Source organism: Cydia splendana, chromosome 5 (assembly GCF_910591565.1).
Source record: "Cydia splendana chromosome 5, ilCydSple1.2, whole genome shotgun sequence".
NCBI lineage: Eukaryota > Metazoa > Arthropoda > Insecta > Lepidoptera > Tortricidae > Cydia > Cydia splendana.
In genome coordinates, this window is record NC_085964.1 from 6,223,558 (window position 1) to 6,239,156 (window position 15,599).

At 36.5% G+C, this 15,599-nt stretch overlaps 3 protein-coding genes across 3 annotated transcripts; 1 reads left to right on the forward strand and 2 right to left on the reverse strand.

The window, feature by feature from the left end:
• Window positions 1-313: 313 nt before the first annotated feature.
• On the reverse strand, window positions 314-1,393 carry LOC134791084 (heat shock factor-binding protein 1). Its single transcript, XM_063762112.1, has 2 exons — window positions 1,184-1,393; window positions 314-1,029 (listed from the first exon to the last, which is right to left on the reverse strand). The coding sequence occupies exons 1-2, from the start codon at window positions 1,280-1,282 to the stop codon at window positions 877-879; spliced, it is 252 nt and encodes an 83-aa protein (XP_063618182.1). The 5' UTR covers window positions 1,283-1,393; the 3' UTR covers window positions 314-876.
• Window positions 1,394-2,300: 907 nt separating this feature from the next.
• On the forward strand, window positions 2,301-9,558 carry LOC134790519 (cell division cycle protein 23 homolog). Its single transcript, XM_063761341.1, has 7 exons — window positions 2,301-2,803; window positions 3,728-4,076; window positions 4,856-5,035; window positions 5,899-6,063; window positions 7,711-7,957; window positions 8,413-8,599; window positions 9,303-9,558. The coding sequence occupies exons 1-7, from the start codon at window positions 2,375-2,377 to the stop codon at window positions 9,528-9,530; spliced, it is 1,785 nt and encodes a 594-aa protein (XP_063617411.1). The 5' UTR covers window positions 2,301-2,374; the 3' UTR covers window positions 9,531-9,558.
• A 54-nt stretch (window positions 9,559-9,612) lies between these two features.
• LOC134790520 (arf-GAP domain and FG repeat-containing protein 1) lies at window positions 9,613-14,025 on the reverse strand. Its single transcript, XM_063761342.1, has 6 exons — window positions 13,827-14,025; window positions 13,235-13,732; window positions 13,024-13,157; window positions 12,811-12,876; window positions 12,594-12,727; window positions 9,613-11,750 (listed from the first exon to the last, which is right to left on the reverse strand). Exons 1-6 carry the CDS (start codon window positions 13,988-13,990, stop codon window positions 11,700-11,702), a joined length of 1,047 nt encoding a protein of 348 aa, XP_063617412.1. The 5' UTR covers window positions 13,991-14,025; the 3' UTR covers window positions 9,613-11,699.
• Between the last annotated feature and the right edge of the window lie 1,574 nt (window positions 14,026-15,599).

Sequence of the window (15,599 nt, forward strand, 5' to 3'; positions counted from 1 at the left end):
TGCAACTATAAATTTACTGAAAATTGTAAAATAAAAAGCTATACCTAATTAAGTGGCATCCTTATTATCCTTGTTATCAGTCAGAAATTTCTCAATTTTTATCCTTTACTTAATGTATGTATCCAAGTTTTTTGATGCCTTTGTGTTGTTTCTGTTTCTACCATTTTGTTGCATGACCAACTGACATTGGTGCCATGGTGTATTGATTACAAGTCTTCTTGCGCCAGTCAGTGGCTGGCACTGTGATAATCAATATGCACCCTCCAAACCCAAACTAAATAAGTATGAATCTGATGAATAAAACAAATCAGTATGTACTTTGGACTAAGTGTAATTTATAAAATAGGGCTACAAATTAAATAATTTAGAAATGAGTTATATCTAAAAACATGTGCTTATTTTCAAAATGGTACATCAAAACTAGCACATTAAGTATGTGATATAAATGCTAATTCCTATATTACAAAATCAAGTTTCTTAAAATTACAAGGTATAGGTACATTGCTTTTATTAGTGAGGTTATCAATAGCAATTGGTGTTTTTATTGCCTAACAATAATTACTTAGCCTAATGGGTAACACTCTTTTATGTTATCTTCTGTGGTGATGTGGTTAGTGATCATGCAGTTTTTATTATATAACATGTAAAATATACAAAACTTGGCAAGTCTGAAGTAACTATTTTTAATTATATTTTTATAAACCACCAAAAATCTTCAAATGACACAAATTTCACAACATTGAATCAAAGATATTTATGATTACAGACCTTAATTGTTTATAATAATTTGAACTGCATTTTAAGTCTAAATATGTTTGATATTGCAAACTAACTAGCAAGTACCTTAAGGTTACCCTAACATTGTGCATGAAGCTCCTATTTTTCATTCTCAACTCCGGCTTGAGTCATCAGGTCCGTGATATTCTTCTCAAGCTCGTCGACTCGTGTCCCCATCTCATCTATTCTGTTTATAATCTGGTCTGACATGCTTTGGAACTTATCTTGCATATTTTGGAGCAGTGATTGTACCTGTAAGAAACCATTTGAAATCCTTTAAATTCGCTAATGTTCACCATTTACAAGTTTCAAGAAATGAATGTCATAATCCTATAATGTCCAATATTATTTTAAATTATGGTATATTTATAAAGAGAATAGATAAAAGCAAACTTACAATACTTACATACTGTGTTACTTCCTGCATGTTTTTGGGATCATTTGCAGGAGTTGAATAGTTACTCTCTACGTCATTGGTAGGAGGTTCTATGTTCGAGTCTGCCATGATTTTAAATTGCAGTTGCTTATAAGAATTCGTCGAGCAACTAACCGCTGCTCAATCTCAAGTGAAAACGCAAAACAAATCGTCTTGTATTCGTACAATGAATGAAATGTAAATGACGTTTGTTTTTTTTTTCATCATACATACCATAGATTCAATATATAGAGATCCCGTCTCAGCGAGCTGTCACTGTTGCCACTTTTGTTTAGTGTACGATTAACAATGAGGCCCACCTTGCTGTAGCCATGTCGATAAAGTCATATCGATAAACTATCGACATTTCTTGCAATTTTAATTTTACTTCAAAGGTTTAACGATACCTAAAATTCAATTTTATAGTCACGCCCCAGCAGAGAACCAAGGGAAAGTTCAGATATTTAATTAAAATACATAAATACCTACTAAAATAGGTGTTTCGCAATAATTGAATTATTTTATTATATTATAATATATTCATTATCCATTAGCATTTCAATTATGTTTATGTTTAACGAAGATATTGAAGCTTCAATTAATCGCTATTGCGTTCCGCTGTGTAGCGTTTATCGATATATAACATGATTTAAATCGACTTTTCACATCCCTAAAAGCACACATATACGCTTTTACGCACACATACACAGCCTGGGCGCATCAAAAAAGGCAACACTTGATTTGAAGTCCATCTTGTCAACAGTATGGTTGTCCTTTTTTGACAAACGGCATTTTTAAAAGAGCGAGGAGAGAGAAATGATACTAGTTGCTGCGCCGTGAAAGAGAACAGAAAACGTTGGGCCCTTGATAGATACAGTAGAGTATCCCGTTCAGAGATATTGCAGGACCAAACAACGTTTTTAAATGTTTCTCGAATACACTGACTAAATGAATATAGATAAGAAAACTAGATAAGTGATGATTTCAATATAATAATTACTTATAGAATAAAACCAGTGTACCAACTTAACAAGAGTATGTAAACTTTTTTTTTCAACATTTCTAAATGATTTGACGGATGTTCAAGACGTTGACGTTGACACTGACATAACAATTCTAATCGCCGGTGCTTGATGTATTTTTATTGTTTGTGGATATTTGCGTTTCCTCAAGATTATAAACATGCCACTAACAATGAATCCTAAAGGAGATATCCCAATAGACCTAGATCAGGTCAGAAAAGATATATTACACGGAATACGTGAATGCTCAGCTCGGGGTCTGTCTCAGACTACTAAATGGCTCGCAGAACTAAATTTTGCATTAAAAGATCATAAAGTTACTATAGAAGAACCACCCGGGGGTTATGATGATGGAATCATAGCGGAGGAGAAGGAATCTTATTTATTAGCGAAAAGTTATTTTGATTGTCAAGAGTACGACAGGGCGGCGCACTTCTTAGAGAACTGCACGTCTCAGAAGTGCGTGTTCCTGCACCGGTACGCGCAGTATATGTCCAGTGAGAAGAAGCGCCTGGATAACGCGACGGACACAGGTGCTGAGAACACTGAATCCACACAGGTGTTGCTGGATCTGCTGTCTTTTTTTAAGGTAAGCTTAGCATTTATTTATTGTCTATCCTCATGCTATATTCAAATTTACGTCTATCAATAGCCATATACCGCCCATAAAAAATCATTTTATGCCATAGTCGGGTCTCTATTGTTTCCCAAATAGTTTTACGTCATAATATATTGTTTGTCCGAATTTTCGTTAGTCATAATTGGTTTTTCTCAGAAACGCGTAACTTTTCAGGACTGCCATAAAACAAACCTAACCTAACCTATCTATAGAATAACCTTACGAAAATCCTAAAAAGTTAACGGTTCAGTTTTCTGACTAACGATAATATGCACAATACATACAAACAATACATTATGACTTAAAACTTTATGGGAAACAAAGGGACCCCGCCATGGTCTCTTAATCTTTAAACCCTAAATCTTGCTTAACACATTCAACACCAAGAACCCGACTGTCAGGTACACTGTTCGTAGCGACTACGCGCTACATACGACGAAACCGTGGCTACGCGCTACGAGCTTAACCCGTAGCACTTAGTGGTATTGAATGTGTTAAGAGACATCATTTGCTAAATCCACACTTTTTTAAGTTATGATCATCAAACTTGACTCCCAGATACACAACTTGTTTGTTCCTACATGGAATCTAGAAACATTTTATTAAAAGAGAAAGTGTAATGAACCTGCTAGAAACACTGAAGTTTGAAATATAGATCCTGAGATCACCATGTGACCTTATACTTTTCATAACAATATCTTAGTGCACAATTATATAATTACAAGCGAAATTTTATTGTAATGAAACTAATTAGTACCATTGTGCACAGTCATGATTGCAACTACCAGTGTAAACTAGGGTATTGATAATTGCCTCATATGCAGGTTTATGTAGTCTGTGATACAAATACAACAAATTGAAAAAAAATGACAACTTCGTTATCGTTTACTCCAGGCAAACCGCAACAACCTAGATGGATACTTACTGTACTTACAAGGAGTAGTATTAAAGAAGCTAGACCTGCGGAGCCAGGCAGTCACAGCACTGCAGGCCGCAGTCTCTGCAGTCCCGATCCTCTGGTGTGCCTGGGTTGAGCTAGCAGGCCTAGCCAATGAATATGATGCACTGGACTCCTTACAGTTACCGAAGCATTGGATGATGTATTTCTTTGCCGCACATGCCTTTGTGGACCTGAAGCTGTCAGAGCAAGCACTCGAAGGGTACATGGTGCTGGCTGCTGCGGGGTTTGATAAGAGTACTTATGTTATAGCACAGATGGCTATTGCACATCATGATAGAAGAGGTAAGAGATTTTAATGTGTTAGGTACTATGTAGACAAAAAATAAGGTAGTAGTTAGCCTTTAACTATTGCCCTTTCCACAAGTCAAAATTTCATCAAGGAAAGCAGGAATGAAAGCTTATTTCAGGCAACAAAGCTCCTGCATCAAGTTAAGTCTGACGGAAATATTATATTTATTATAGTTCGTTTTTTTTAGCATTAGAAAGAAGGTAAGTAGGTAGAAGGTAGGTATCTTGACATGTCTTTTAATTGAAAAACGCTTTTTAAAAATCACTAACTATTACTTACGAAACCAGAAGAATATAAATGATCGTATTAGATTCATAATTGTTACATATTTGCTGTGACTTATTTTTAAAACGTGTTTTTCAATAAAAAGACATATCAAGATTGTTTACCTTATTTCTAATGCTAAAAAAAAACGAACTATAGTGGCAATGCAATGTTACACTTTGTCACTTCAAAATCTGTTAGACTGCAACTTAGACTGACTCTAAAAATTTAAACTTCTAATATTTAGTACACACAGAGTAAACCTTAGCAAACTTAAATAACAACTAATTAAATAATAGCGCGGTTATAAATTTCCCTTATGATAACTGTGCTGTGAGCCTCTTAATAGTGTGCCAGTCTAATTTTTAATGTCATATTCTGCCTGCCATTAGAGTCTGCACATATTTACAGCTGATGCAAGCACAATTCAGTGTACCAACTATCCTTCATAATAAAATAAGTCTTCTATCATTGTCTTGAATGAGCCTAAGTTAGCTGTCTCTTTCAGATGTGGATTCATCCCTAGCCCTATTCCGAGAGCTATGCCAAAGTGATCCGTACCGTCTGGACAACTGGGATGTGTACTCTCACCTTTTGTACCTGAAAGAGAGGCGCATGGAGCTGGCGCACCTCGCACAGCGCGCCGTCTCCATCGACAAGTACAGAGTGGAGACCTGCTGCGTAATCGGTAAGTAATAAACTCTGTTTTTTTTATGCCTTATAATACGAGTTTTGTCTAGTTTTATAACCCAGCCTAGCTGAAAAACCATACTCCCGCAATAGGTCCAAGGTCCAAGCCACAGTCGACTTACTTTAGTTGTAGGGCATATTTTATAGGGTATCGTTTGTTATACACACTTGTATTTTCAATTCATATTTAGTTTTGTTTTGAATATTTTCGAGTTTTCACTCCTTATTCATGTTTCATCAATTTTATAAACAATGTTGCCAGCACTTTTTGTGTTAGTTAAACCTTTTCTTATCTTTCCCCCTTTGACCTCTGACCCTAATGTACCTATCGATAATTTAAACGCGGGGCTAGACCAAATTTGGCGTGGGCAAAGTGGGTATGTCAGGAAGGTGTTGAGGGGCAGCCACCCGGAATAAACCGGGCAACCTAGTTATACGAGTATATCACCAATTAAGCTATCGTCTCGTCGGAGTCGTAAATAGATGTATCTATGTGAGACGTGTGTAGGTATTTATTGATTCTGAACCAATTACATCTGATAACATGAGATCATAATTGAGTCCAGGGTCAAATGCGTAACCCCGAATAACACCAGACTGTCACCTCTCCTATTAACTAGATTGCGTCACACTTTGCTTAACATCACTTACCATGAATGAGATTACCTGACTTTAATTCTACTGCTAGACTGCGTCGAAAACTCGCCTCTTTCTAATTTCATCATAATCTTTATTAATTTACGCAGTTATCACACTGAAGCGTTCTAGATACCTATTGCGTGTCTATAGCTATAGCGATGACCTACTTGAACTGCGGCTACTGTGCGATGTGAAAACCTAAAGATCACGATTGTATTCCAGGAAACTACTACAGTTTGCGGAGCGAACACCAAAAGGCCGTAATATACTTCCAGAGAGCGTTATCACTGGACCCCCAATACCTGTCCGCGTGGATACTCATGGGTCACGAGTTCATAGAGCTGCAGAACTCTAATGCAGCTATCCAGTGCTATAGGCAGGCCATTGGTAAATATGTTCAATGTTTTCATTATGCTTGACATACTACTTTAACCCTTTCAAGGCACATAAAGGTATATCATCTGATAAATGTTTCATTCTATGTAGGATTTTAGATGACATAGGTAATGCCTTCATTGGAGTGGTGGAAGAAAGAGTAAATAGTGATTAGTTCACAGTTACCCAACTTCAATAAATAAATAATAATAAAATAAATATTAGGGGACATCTTACACAGATCAAACCTAGCCCCAAACTAAGCAAAGCTTGTACTATGGGTACTAGGCGACGATATACATACTTGTATAGATAAATACATACTTATATACATAGAAAACAACCATGACTCAGGAACAAATATTAGTGTTCATCACACAAATAAATGCCCTTACTGGGATTCGAACCCAGGACCATCGGCTTAGCAGACAGGGTCACTATCCACTAGACCAGACCGGTCGTCAATACTTAATATATATATTCAAAATTTACAAATGTTCTAATACCTACGTAATAATTGTAATAAAATACGTCAAGCCGTTATTTTAAACCATGCGAAATAAATATACATATAAGTAGATACTTTTATCGATAAATAAATACCTATTATCCTCATTTAATCTCTGTTGAATTACTTAATTACCTCATTACTAAATTCAGAAGCGCAGTTAGCTAATAACACATTAATAATCAAGAGCAAAGTTTTGATAATGATTATCTAGTAATTAAATATGGAGTTCCGTAGCGCAATGCATGACTCAACAATTTGTTTAGGTTCTCTTTAATGATTTATATGTAGCACTAGTAGATACGTATCTATATTTGTTGTATATAATATATGTATAACTAATTAGTATGTTTAAATGCATTCTTGTGTCTATCTATGACTGTGTTGTATGTAATTTGTTATGTTTAATGTTTAACACAAACACAGTATGATACAAATTATCACCGTCCGTATTAAGCTTGCATTCAAATTGGATCCCAATTTACACAGTTATCGAGTTATTGACCGAAGCGTAGCGAAGGTCTACGTTTCGACTGGGGCATTTTGCTTTTGTATGTCTGTCCGGATGTTCTCCTCTACAGGTCACAATTCTCAACCAATTTTCGTGAAATTTTGTGACCAGATTTTATGAGTAAATAATTTTTTTTTTGCCCATCCGGTTTTTGGATTTTTTTTAAAATGGAGGAGTCGTGATACCTCGCTCTTAAACAAATAGTCGTATCGATATCATAAGAGTATTTTCTTTTTGAGACATGTTTACATAGTAAATGGCAAAAAATTGTATTGCTGGTTTAGACGGTATTTTGATATTTAGTTTTTACTCGAGAATGAGTATCCGAATTTCGTCAGCTTAGCTAAGAACTATCATGGCGCATTTTGCAAACATTCGCTTATTTTGTTTGCACACAGAAAGTCTCGGTTCGATCCCCAGTAAGATATAATTTTTTGTATTTTTTTTTTTCACTTAAAACTTCGTTTTTTTTTATTAAATTAAAATTTTCGTATTGTTGATTGATCAAACCGCTGTGTGGCGCTGTCATCGTGCATGGTCCCAATAAGCTATGCTTGCGAGGTCTACAGCTCAACAGAGCCACTAGTATATAAGGTTCTGTTCTCGTAAATTGAAGCTAAACTAGGCCATATTATTTCAGATGTGGATCGCAATGATTATCGCGCTTGGAACGGTCTCGGCCAGGCTTACGAAATACTCGGCCTGAATGGCTACTGCATCTATTACTACTCAAGGGCGGCGCAATTAAAACCGGACGATTCGAGAATGCTGGTCTCTCTCGGGGAGGCGTATGAGAAGATGGACAAGATACCTAATGCTTTGAAATGTTATTATAAAGCTCATAGTACGGGCGATATTGAAGGGATGGCGCTATTTAAATTAGCTAAGTAAGTATAGTCATGCTAATTGATATCTTTGAGACTTTGACCGACTGATAAATCATTGGCAGTTGTAAAAATGCTTTAATTTCACAGCTCAAGGCCGTTTTATCTGTCGTTGACATTCAAAGCGAAGAGTGATATTTATTAAACACCTTCTTACGCTCCAAGAAAACTATACAATTATATTCAAATTTACTTACATTAACCTGTCGTCAGTGTATAATAATGATCCTTACCTTGATAAGTATCTTGACCGAATTTTTGGCCACCCGTTTGCATTTTTTCTATATCGTTTTTTCTGCTCTACGCGGCACTACTGAGGTTTGAATTTGAACCCACGATTTTCAACCCCACACACACCTCGTTACCTACAATCAGGTCAGCAAAGAGTCAACTCTAACTTTAAAACTTTAATGTCGCTTGTTGCCTGACAAATTAAGTATAACAAGTAAATGTTGCAGACTGTACGAGAAGTCGAACATGCCGAACAGCGCGGCGGCGGCGTACACGGCGGCGTGCCAGGACGCGGCCAACGCGGGCAGCAAGGACCTGCCGCCCGCCATGCGCTACCTCGCGCACTACTACCTGCGCTTCTCGCTGCTCGACCACGCCGCGCACTACGCCTACAAGTGCTTGGAGCACGATACTGTGAGTGATCATTTACAAAGCCTAATATGTTCGAACAGGGCCCTTAACCCTTTTGAAGGCATAGTACGATTCATCGACCACATACGTGTCAATTTAATTTCAACTTTAGCGTTTTAAGGTTCAAATTAGATTGTTCTTACGGGAAATGTAAGCATTTGACCACAATCTCACCTGATGGTAAGGGCCGATGCGAGTCTAGGATGGAGCATGCTTTAGGTACTTCTACATAAACAGATTTCGAATATATTTAGATTTGTCGGGATTTCTTGTAGATTGTTACAACCTGGAAAAGGGTTAAAACTAAAAGTAGAATAATAATGTATTAAATGTGTTAAGTAGAATAATTACATTTATTTAAAAAAAAAACAATTTAAGCTGTCCAATGATCCAATCCATTGTTATCACAGGTATCTTTTTTTGAGATATGCTAAGTCCCTGTCATGCAAATCCGATGCGCCTACGCTCACATCGAATGTTATCAGACGCAATGCAAAGTCAATAGGTACAGTCAAGTGTAAAAATATGGGTGAGTGTACAAATCATCTCAAAAATATGTGCCATATCTCTTATGTCAGTGAATTAAGAACTATGGGACATATTTTTGAGTAAGTTGTCTACACCCATATTTTTACAGTTGACTGTACTAAGGAGGACCGATCACTTACGTTAGTATTTTTTTAAGAAAAATTTTTTTTTGTTCCAGACTAAAGAAGCTGGTAAAAACTTATTAAAAACAATATCAGAAAAAAGGCTGGCAGCGTCATCGTCGCAGCCACACTGCTCGCACGAGGAGCTGCCCGAGGCCATCAAGAACGCGTCCACCGTCTCCGTGCCCGCGGCCGACAAGACGCCGCTGCCCAGCCCCAACGTCACCCCAGACAACTTCTCCACGCCCATGTTCACCCGCCGGAACACCAAATATAAAATGTGACCGACAATCATCGTCGTAGCTACCCGAAAATGTAAATAGACTGATAATGTTTAAGACAAATTTGATTGAATAAAGAATATCCTTGTTAAAAAAAATAAGTGTTTATTTTTTACACCATTAATACAACATAACAGATCTTGGTGCTCAAATAAAAAACAATACGTTAATTTAATAACTAATTAATAAATAATAGTGCATTGATAAGTAAAGATTGTTCGCAATTAAATGATTAGGATTACTAAAAAAGTTACTGATTTAAATCACAGACCAGATCAAGCACATGATTTGAGAGCTTGTTTACGCCGGCTAAATGTACATCTATAAGCTTTACTTATCATCAGTTTAACTGATCAATTGATCATAGATACAAGTAAATACGTAATACCTACAATTAACTTCCACTATATAGTCTGTTGATGGATAGCCGGCTTCAGATATGTATTAGACGAAACAAATTATGATTAGATGTGATGTGAGCTATAACTATTGAAGCTGGTACTTATATGATTAGGCGTCAAGTACCAAACATACAATAATTCATAAATGAAGTCAAATCATACGACAACATAAAAATGATTCTTATAAAAACACATATCCTACTTTTGTCATGGTTTTTTAACCAGTAAAAGTAATCAATACTTGCTATACGATAGAAATATATAATTCTAGATACGATGGCATAGTCGGATATAAAACAATTCATGATAATAAACACGTAGACATTAATCAGGAAACAAGTTGATAAAAAATAATAACAATGTTAAGCCTCTAAAACTTCATAATGATGTGTAAATAAACAATCCATCCAGATAAAAGCTTTACAAGACTAAAATACTTTGTGTGGAAATGTTTGGTCGCTTCATACTTCTCGGCTACGTATTCTTAATTAATATCACCCCTATCTAGAATAAACATGTGTAAATTTGAAGCGTTGAATTGGATGGAAACAGTAACATTTAGGTACTTACTAAGCTCGCTTCCTCATGGCGGGCATGACTATGAACATAAGGCCGCCGCGCGCGCTCGATGACTCATCACACACAGCTTGTTGCCTAATCTAAATACTAATCTCGTTTTGTAGTCTCACTAACTTACTGTATTATTGGTAATATGACGCAATGACTGGAAATAAGTATCCTAGATACCTTCTTTATCTTTATACTATAATGAAATAATAGGCGATTATGCCACAGTAAAGTTACGTTATTATGAACTGATAATTTTAACAAACGGATATTTACGCCAACGTATCTATTATGACTCAGCTGCTTCAAACAAAGTCATCAGAACACAATTTCATTAATAATCTGACTAGATTGGCATTTATATTATGTGTGGATCAAATAATCCATACGTTTGTCAGTTAATTTAAGGAGAAAAATCCTCCTCATGTGGAATGGTCCCTGCCTCATTTGTCTGTTTATTATTCATATTATACCTATATACTATATTACTTATTTCTCAGAATAACAGCAATGTGGCTGTCTGAAAAAAAAACATCCCACAAAATTGTTTCATTCAAATAAGTTAATCGGATATTCCATATAATTTAACAATTTGTTATGCTTTTTAATACCTGGTATATGCTCACTAATTTTACAATAATTTCCATATATCTCAAATATTTGCTGAGAAAACGATTTAAGCACGAAAACTGCAATTTGGGTGTGATAAGATCATCAGAGCGTCGCGAATTGCGTCATCGTATACAATATACATAGGTACATAATTGTCCCGACCTACAAAAACTAGCCCCAGTCAATCCTTATAAGGCCCTACTGAGCAGTTCCTAACCACATAATGGAGAATTTAAATTGAATAAATTGGACACAGCAAGTTGCCTTGCAACATGCTCACATTCAGATTTCCTGATTGATTGATTTAAACTATACCAGACATACTAATACAATACTTTCACAACATTGACTTGCCTAATATATACTGAGAAATTTACAACTTGTTAAGGCAAAAAGAGGCACATCCGTTGCTAAAATTAAGCACATTAATCTAAGACTGATAAATAGTTGTAACGCCAATATAATATCACCGAGAAATTTGTAAAATCATAATATACTTATTCAAAAATGTATACTATACTAAATTTGTAGCTAATTTTGTGCTTTTTGTTGCATACATTTGTTCTTTGTCTCCAAAACATGGACCACCTCTTCAAAGAAAAGGATTCTTCGAATTAACATAGTTCCCAGAGTTAGATGATGGCTGTAAAAGAAAAACATTTCCTTAAAGTAGGATAAATCCATGATAAATCCCATAAGCAGTATGTGACCCAAGCCACTCAGGACAAACACAAATTAATTTATTTTGAAACCCCAAATAACCATGATTCACAAGAAAAATGAACATTATTATGATGAGTCATTGGAATGTACACAAAAATAAAACTGCAAAATTGATGTGACTGATAAGAAGTTCTGTGAACTGTTATGCAAAAATACTACAACTTCCTCCATATGATAAGGCATGTAAAGTATTCTACACTTTTGTATCATGATATACATTCATCATTTTGTAAATGCCCATAATATATCTCTATGTCCCTGCCAATTAAATTGATTAATTGTTTCTTGTAGGATCATTATATTATTTGCTCATAATAAAGTATATTTTCTTTAACAATATTATCAATGATCTAAAATAAGAACACAAAGCAGTATGATGAACTCACTATAATAAACAATGACATAAATAATGTTATCATCTTAATTATGATATCGGTTTGGTAACAATGTCTTTTTGTTCCTTAAACTTAAGTGCAACTTTTGCCCCTAAAAGTGTGCTGAATGTTACCAGAATAAAAACCAACTTTATACCAAATAAATCTTTAGCAAATTTAAATGAAGTATCAAAATTCAAATGAACTTTGTTTTTGTATACCAAATACCCTATTTTGATGAACCAATCTGTCATTATGGTTTAATTATTTTATTTGTTTGTGAAAACACAGCAAAAATCCTTAAAGTTATAAACTTATAACCATAGAAAAAAGGAGTGAGAAAATATTGATTACCACTTAAAATTAACCATATACTACTATTGACTTACCATGAAAGGATTAACAGGCACAGGCGCCGGAGCAGCGCTCCAACTCCCATTGAAGAAAGGGTTTTTACTGCCGAAGAAGTCATTGGTTGGTGCACTTTGGAACGGATTCTTGCTATTTATATTGTTACCTTCCTCTGCAAAATACAAGTGGATCAGAGAAAACATCTCAAAATATTAATATTTATTCACACAGTGTTTTTACCATCATTATACTTACCCATTGACTTCATGTTTTGCTGTCTCAGTGCATGATCTAAATCTGCTAATGCTGCATAGCGATCATCTGGAAAAGTCATCGATTATTTTATTCAAATGGATCAAAGAAAATTTATTTAGAGTAGTAATAAATATAATACCAAGATCATTTTGCGTTGCTTCTGCATTAAGTAAGTTAGCTTATTATAAATAAAAATAGCAATGGACTACTCACTAGCAGTAGATGATGGAGGAGTAAAAGCTGCAAAACTTGTAGTGGTGGATGGGACAGGCACATAATTGTTGTTTACATTATTATTAAACTGGCTACTGTTATAAATATTTGCAGTTGAAAAGTCAACAGGAAAACTGTAACAAAAATATAAGCATTAAACCAAGTGCACACAAAACTGGAATATTTACTAAGGCGTAAGAATATTACTTACTCAGGTACTGGAGCAGGGGCGACGACGGGCGGCGCCGCGAGCGGGCTGGCCTGTGGTATGCTGTGCACCGGCCGAGCTATCTTCATGCTGACATCATTACCTCCAGAGAAAAAGCTATTTCCCAGTTTGGGCGCATTCACGAGCGTGTTATTGTTAACTGTCGACTTCGGCGCCTGGCTCGCTATCGATATCAGCTGTGCTGAGCTCGCTGCAGCACTTCCGCTTTTAGCTTTTGACTTACTCTTCGATGATAAACTTCCGTTCGTAACAGTATTATTCAGCGGTTGATCGAGAAAGTAACGTTTCTTCTCGTATTTGTCCGACATAAAATCTTTCACACTTTGTTCATCAGTAAAATTCACACTTTCACCCTCGTATAGGCCTAACCAAACGCGCCTACAGTAATCATTTCCTCTCACTTTTATAAATTCTATCTCTTCCGGGGTAAATGTGGCCATTGAGATCGACTTTACTCGATGGGGAGGCGTCAGACCACGTCTGCAAATAAATCGTGCAGTTCAAATTATCTGTTTGTTGATCTAATTTCTAGCACAAAAGCAACAACACAATAACGCACAAAATAAATACTTACAGCATTCCCGAACATTTTGAACAAACGAACGAACCGATTGTAACATTAACGTACGTAGGTCCTCTTTGGTTGCAATCTAAACAATATTTGTTTCCATTAATAGATATAAGTTCACGTAAAATTTCTAAATTCTTGTCGTCTTGCTTGCGACGGTTTGCAGCCATTTTTGTAATAGACAGACTAAAAATAATAAGAAATGCCAAATCGCAAGTTCCGCCCTTGCAGCACGAGCCACAGCATATGTAACTAAAAGTACTAAAACAAATTCTTAGTACCAACATAAAGACATATTCGACCAACGGCGGAATGAGAAAGCAATATCGCTTCCTAAAGACCACTTCACACTCGTGCGCGAATCACGGCCCGAAGCCGCGAATGCGAGTGTGGAGCAAGTGTGGAAACTGTGGAGTCCATTGTAGCGGTACCCCGGCTGCACACGTTAACTATAAATCGTAGCGATTAATCTGTGCAGTTTTATCTACCGTGTGTATGACAAATCGTTACGAAAATCGCATAGATTTAATATATAGAGATCCCATCTCAGCGAGCTGTCACTGTTGCCACTTTTGTTTAGTGTACGATTAACAATGAGGCCCACCTTGCTGTAGCCATGTCGATAAAGTCATATCGATAAACTATCGACATTTCTTGCAATTTTAATTTTACTTCAAAGGTTTAACGATACCTAAAATGAACAAAAACGCTTTCATTCTTTATTGTGGTTATCAGATCACAATTTTATCGTCACGCCCCAGCAGGGAACCAAGGGAAAGTTCAGATATTTAATTAAAATACATAAATACCTACTAAAATATGTGTTCCGCAATAATTGAATTGTTTAATTACATTATAATATATTCATTATCCATTAGCATTTCAATTATGTTCATGTTTAACGAAGATATTGAAGCTTCAATTAATCGCTATTTCGTTCCGCTGTGTAGCGTTTATCGATATATAACATGATTCAAATTGACTTTTCACATCCCTAAAAGAGCACACATATACGCTTTTACGCACACATACACAGCCTGGGCGCATCAAAAAAGGCAACACTTGATTTGAAGTCCATCTTGTCAACAGTATAGTATAGTTGTCCTTTTTTGACAAACGGCATTTTTAAAAGAGCGAGGAGAGATACTAGTTGCTGCGCCGTGAAAGAGAACAGAAAACGTTGGGCCCTTGGATAATCGACAACGATTTGTCATACACACGGTAGATAAAACTGCTCAAATCGGACTGCACAGATTAATCGATACGATTTACAGTTACGTGTGTAGCCGGCAGTAGCGGATCGTCGCGTTTTCCGTCTTTGTGGCACTGACTTTATCTCATGAATCTAGGATATCTGTAGGGCTACCGCCAATACCGAAAATCGTCAATTGCGGGCATTTTTCTCTGTCACTCTAATTACGCCTTCATTGGAGTAAAAGAGTAAGATCCCCGCAATTTGCGAATTTCGGTTTTCGCGGTAGCCCCTCTGGCATGAGTGGTGGGGGTAACTGACAGAACGGGATAGTCTTAGGCCAAGCGAGCACCACGATTTTAATTTTTGCGACACGATTTCATACTCGGTTTAGACTCTCGCGCGAGCCACGAGACGAGCCGCGAGCCGCGCCACGAGACGCGAGCGCGAGTGTGAACGGTAGGCTCGTGACTCGTCTCGCGGCTCGGCTCGCGCTCGCCTGGCTCGCGTGGAGGAGCGGTTTTTTGGGCACGAGTCAAACGGGCTCGCGCGGGACGCGCGCTTGCGTTCACACTCGCGTTCGACTT

What these genes read in the sequence shown, in the direction of transcription:
- LOC134790519 (XM_063761341.1), top strand. Translation starts at nt 2,375, where the DNA reads ATGCCACTAACAATGAATCCTAAAGGAGATATCCCAATAGACCTAGAT. An exon ending in ATCTGCTGTCTTTTTTTAAG is followed by an intron (nt 2,804 to 3,727) that starts GTAAGCTTAGCA and finishes CGTTTACTCCAG; the next exon opens with GCAAACCGCAACAACCTAGA. An exon ending in TGCACATCATGATAGAAGAG is followed by an intron (nt 4,077 to 4,855) that starts GTAAGAGATTTT and finishes TGTCTCTTTCAG; the next exon opens with ATGTGGATTCATCCCTAGCC.
- LOC134791084 (XM_063762112.1), bottom strand. Translation starts at nt 1,282, where the DNA reads ATGGCAGACTCGAACATAGAACCTCCTACCAATGACGTAGAGAGTAAC. An exon ending in TGCAGGAAGTAACACAGTAT is followed by an intron (nt 1,030 to 1,183) that starts GTAAGTATTGTA and finishes GGTTTCTTACAG; the next exon opens with GTACAATCACTGCTCCAAAA.
- LOC134790520 (XM_063761342.1), bottom strand. Translation starts at nt 13,990, where the DNA reads ATGGCTGCAAACCGTCGCAAGCAAGACGACAAGAATTTAGAAATTTTA. An exon ending in TCAAAATGTTCGGGAATGCT is followed by an intron (nt 13,733 to 13,826) that starts GTAAGTATTTAT and finishes ATTTATTTGCAG; the next exon opens with ACGTGGTCTGACGCCTCCCC. An exon ending in TGCCTGTTAATCCTTTCATG is followed by an intron (nt 11,751 to 12,593) that starts GTAAGTCAATAG and finishes TTTCTTTTACAG; the next exon opens with CCATCATCTAACTCTGGGAA.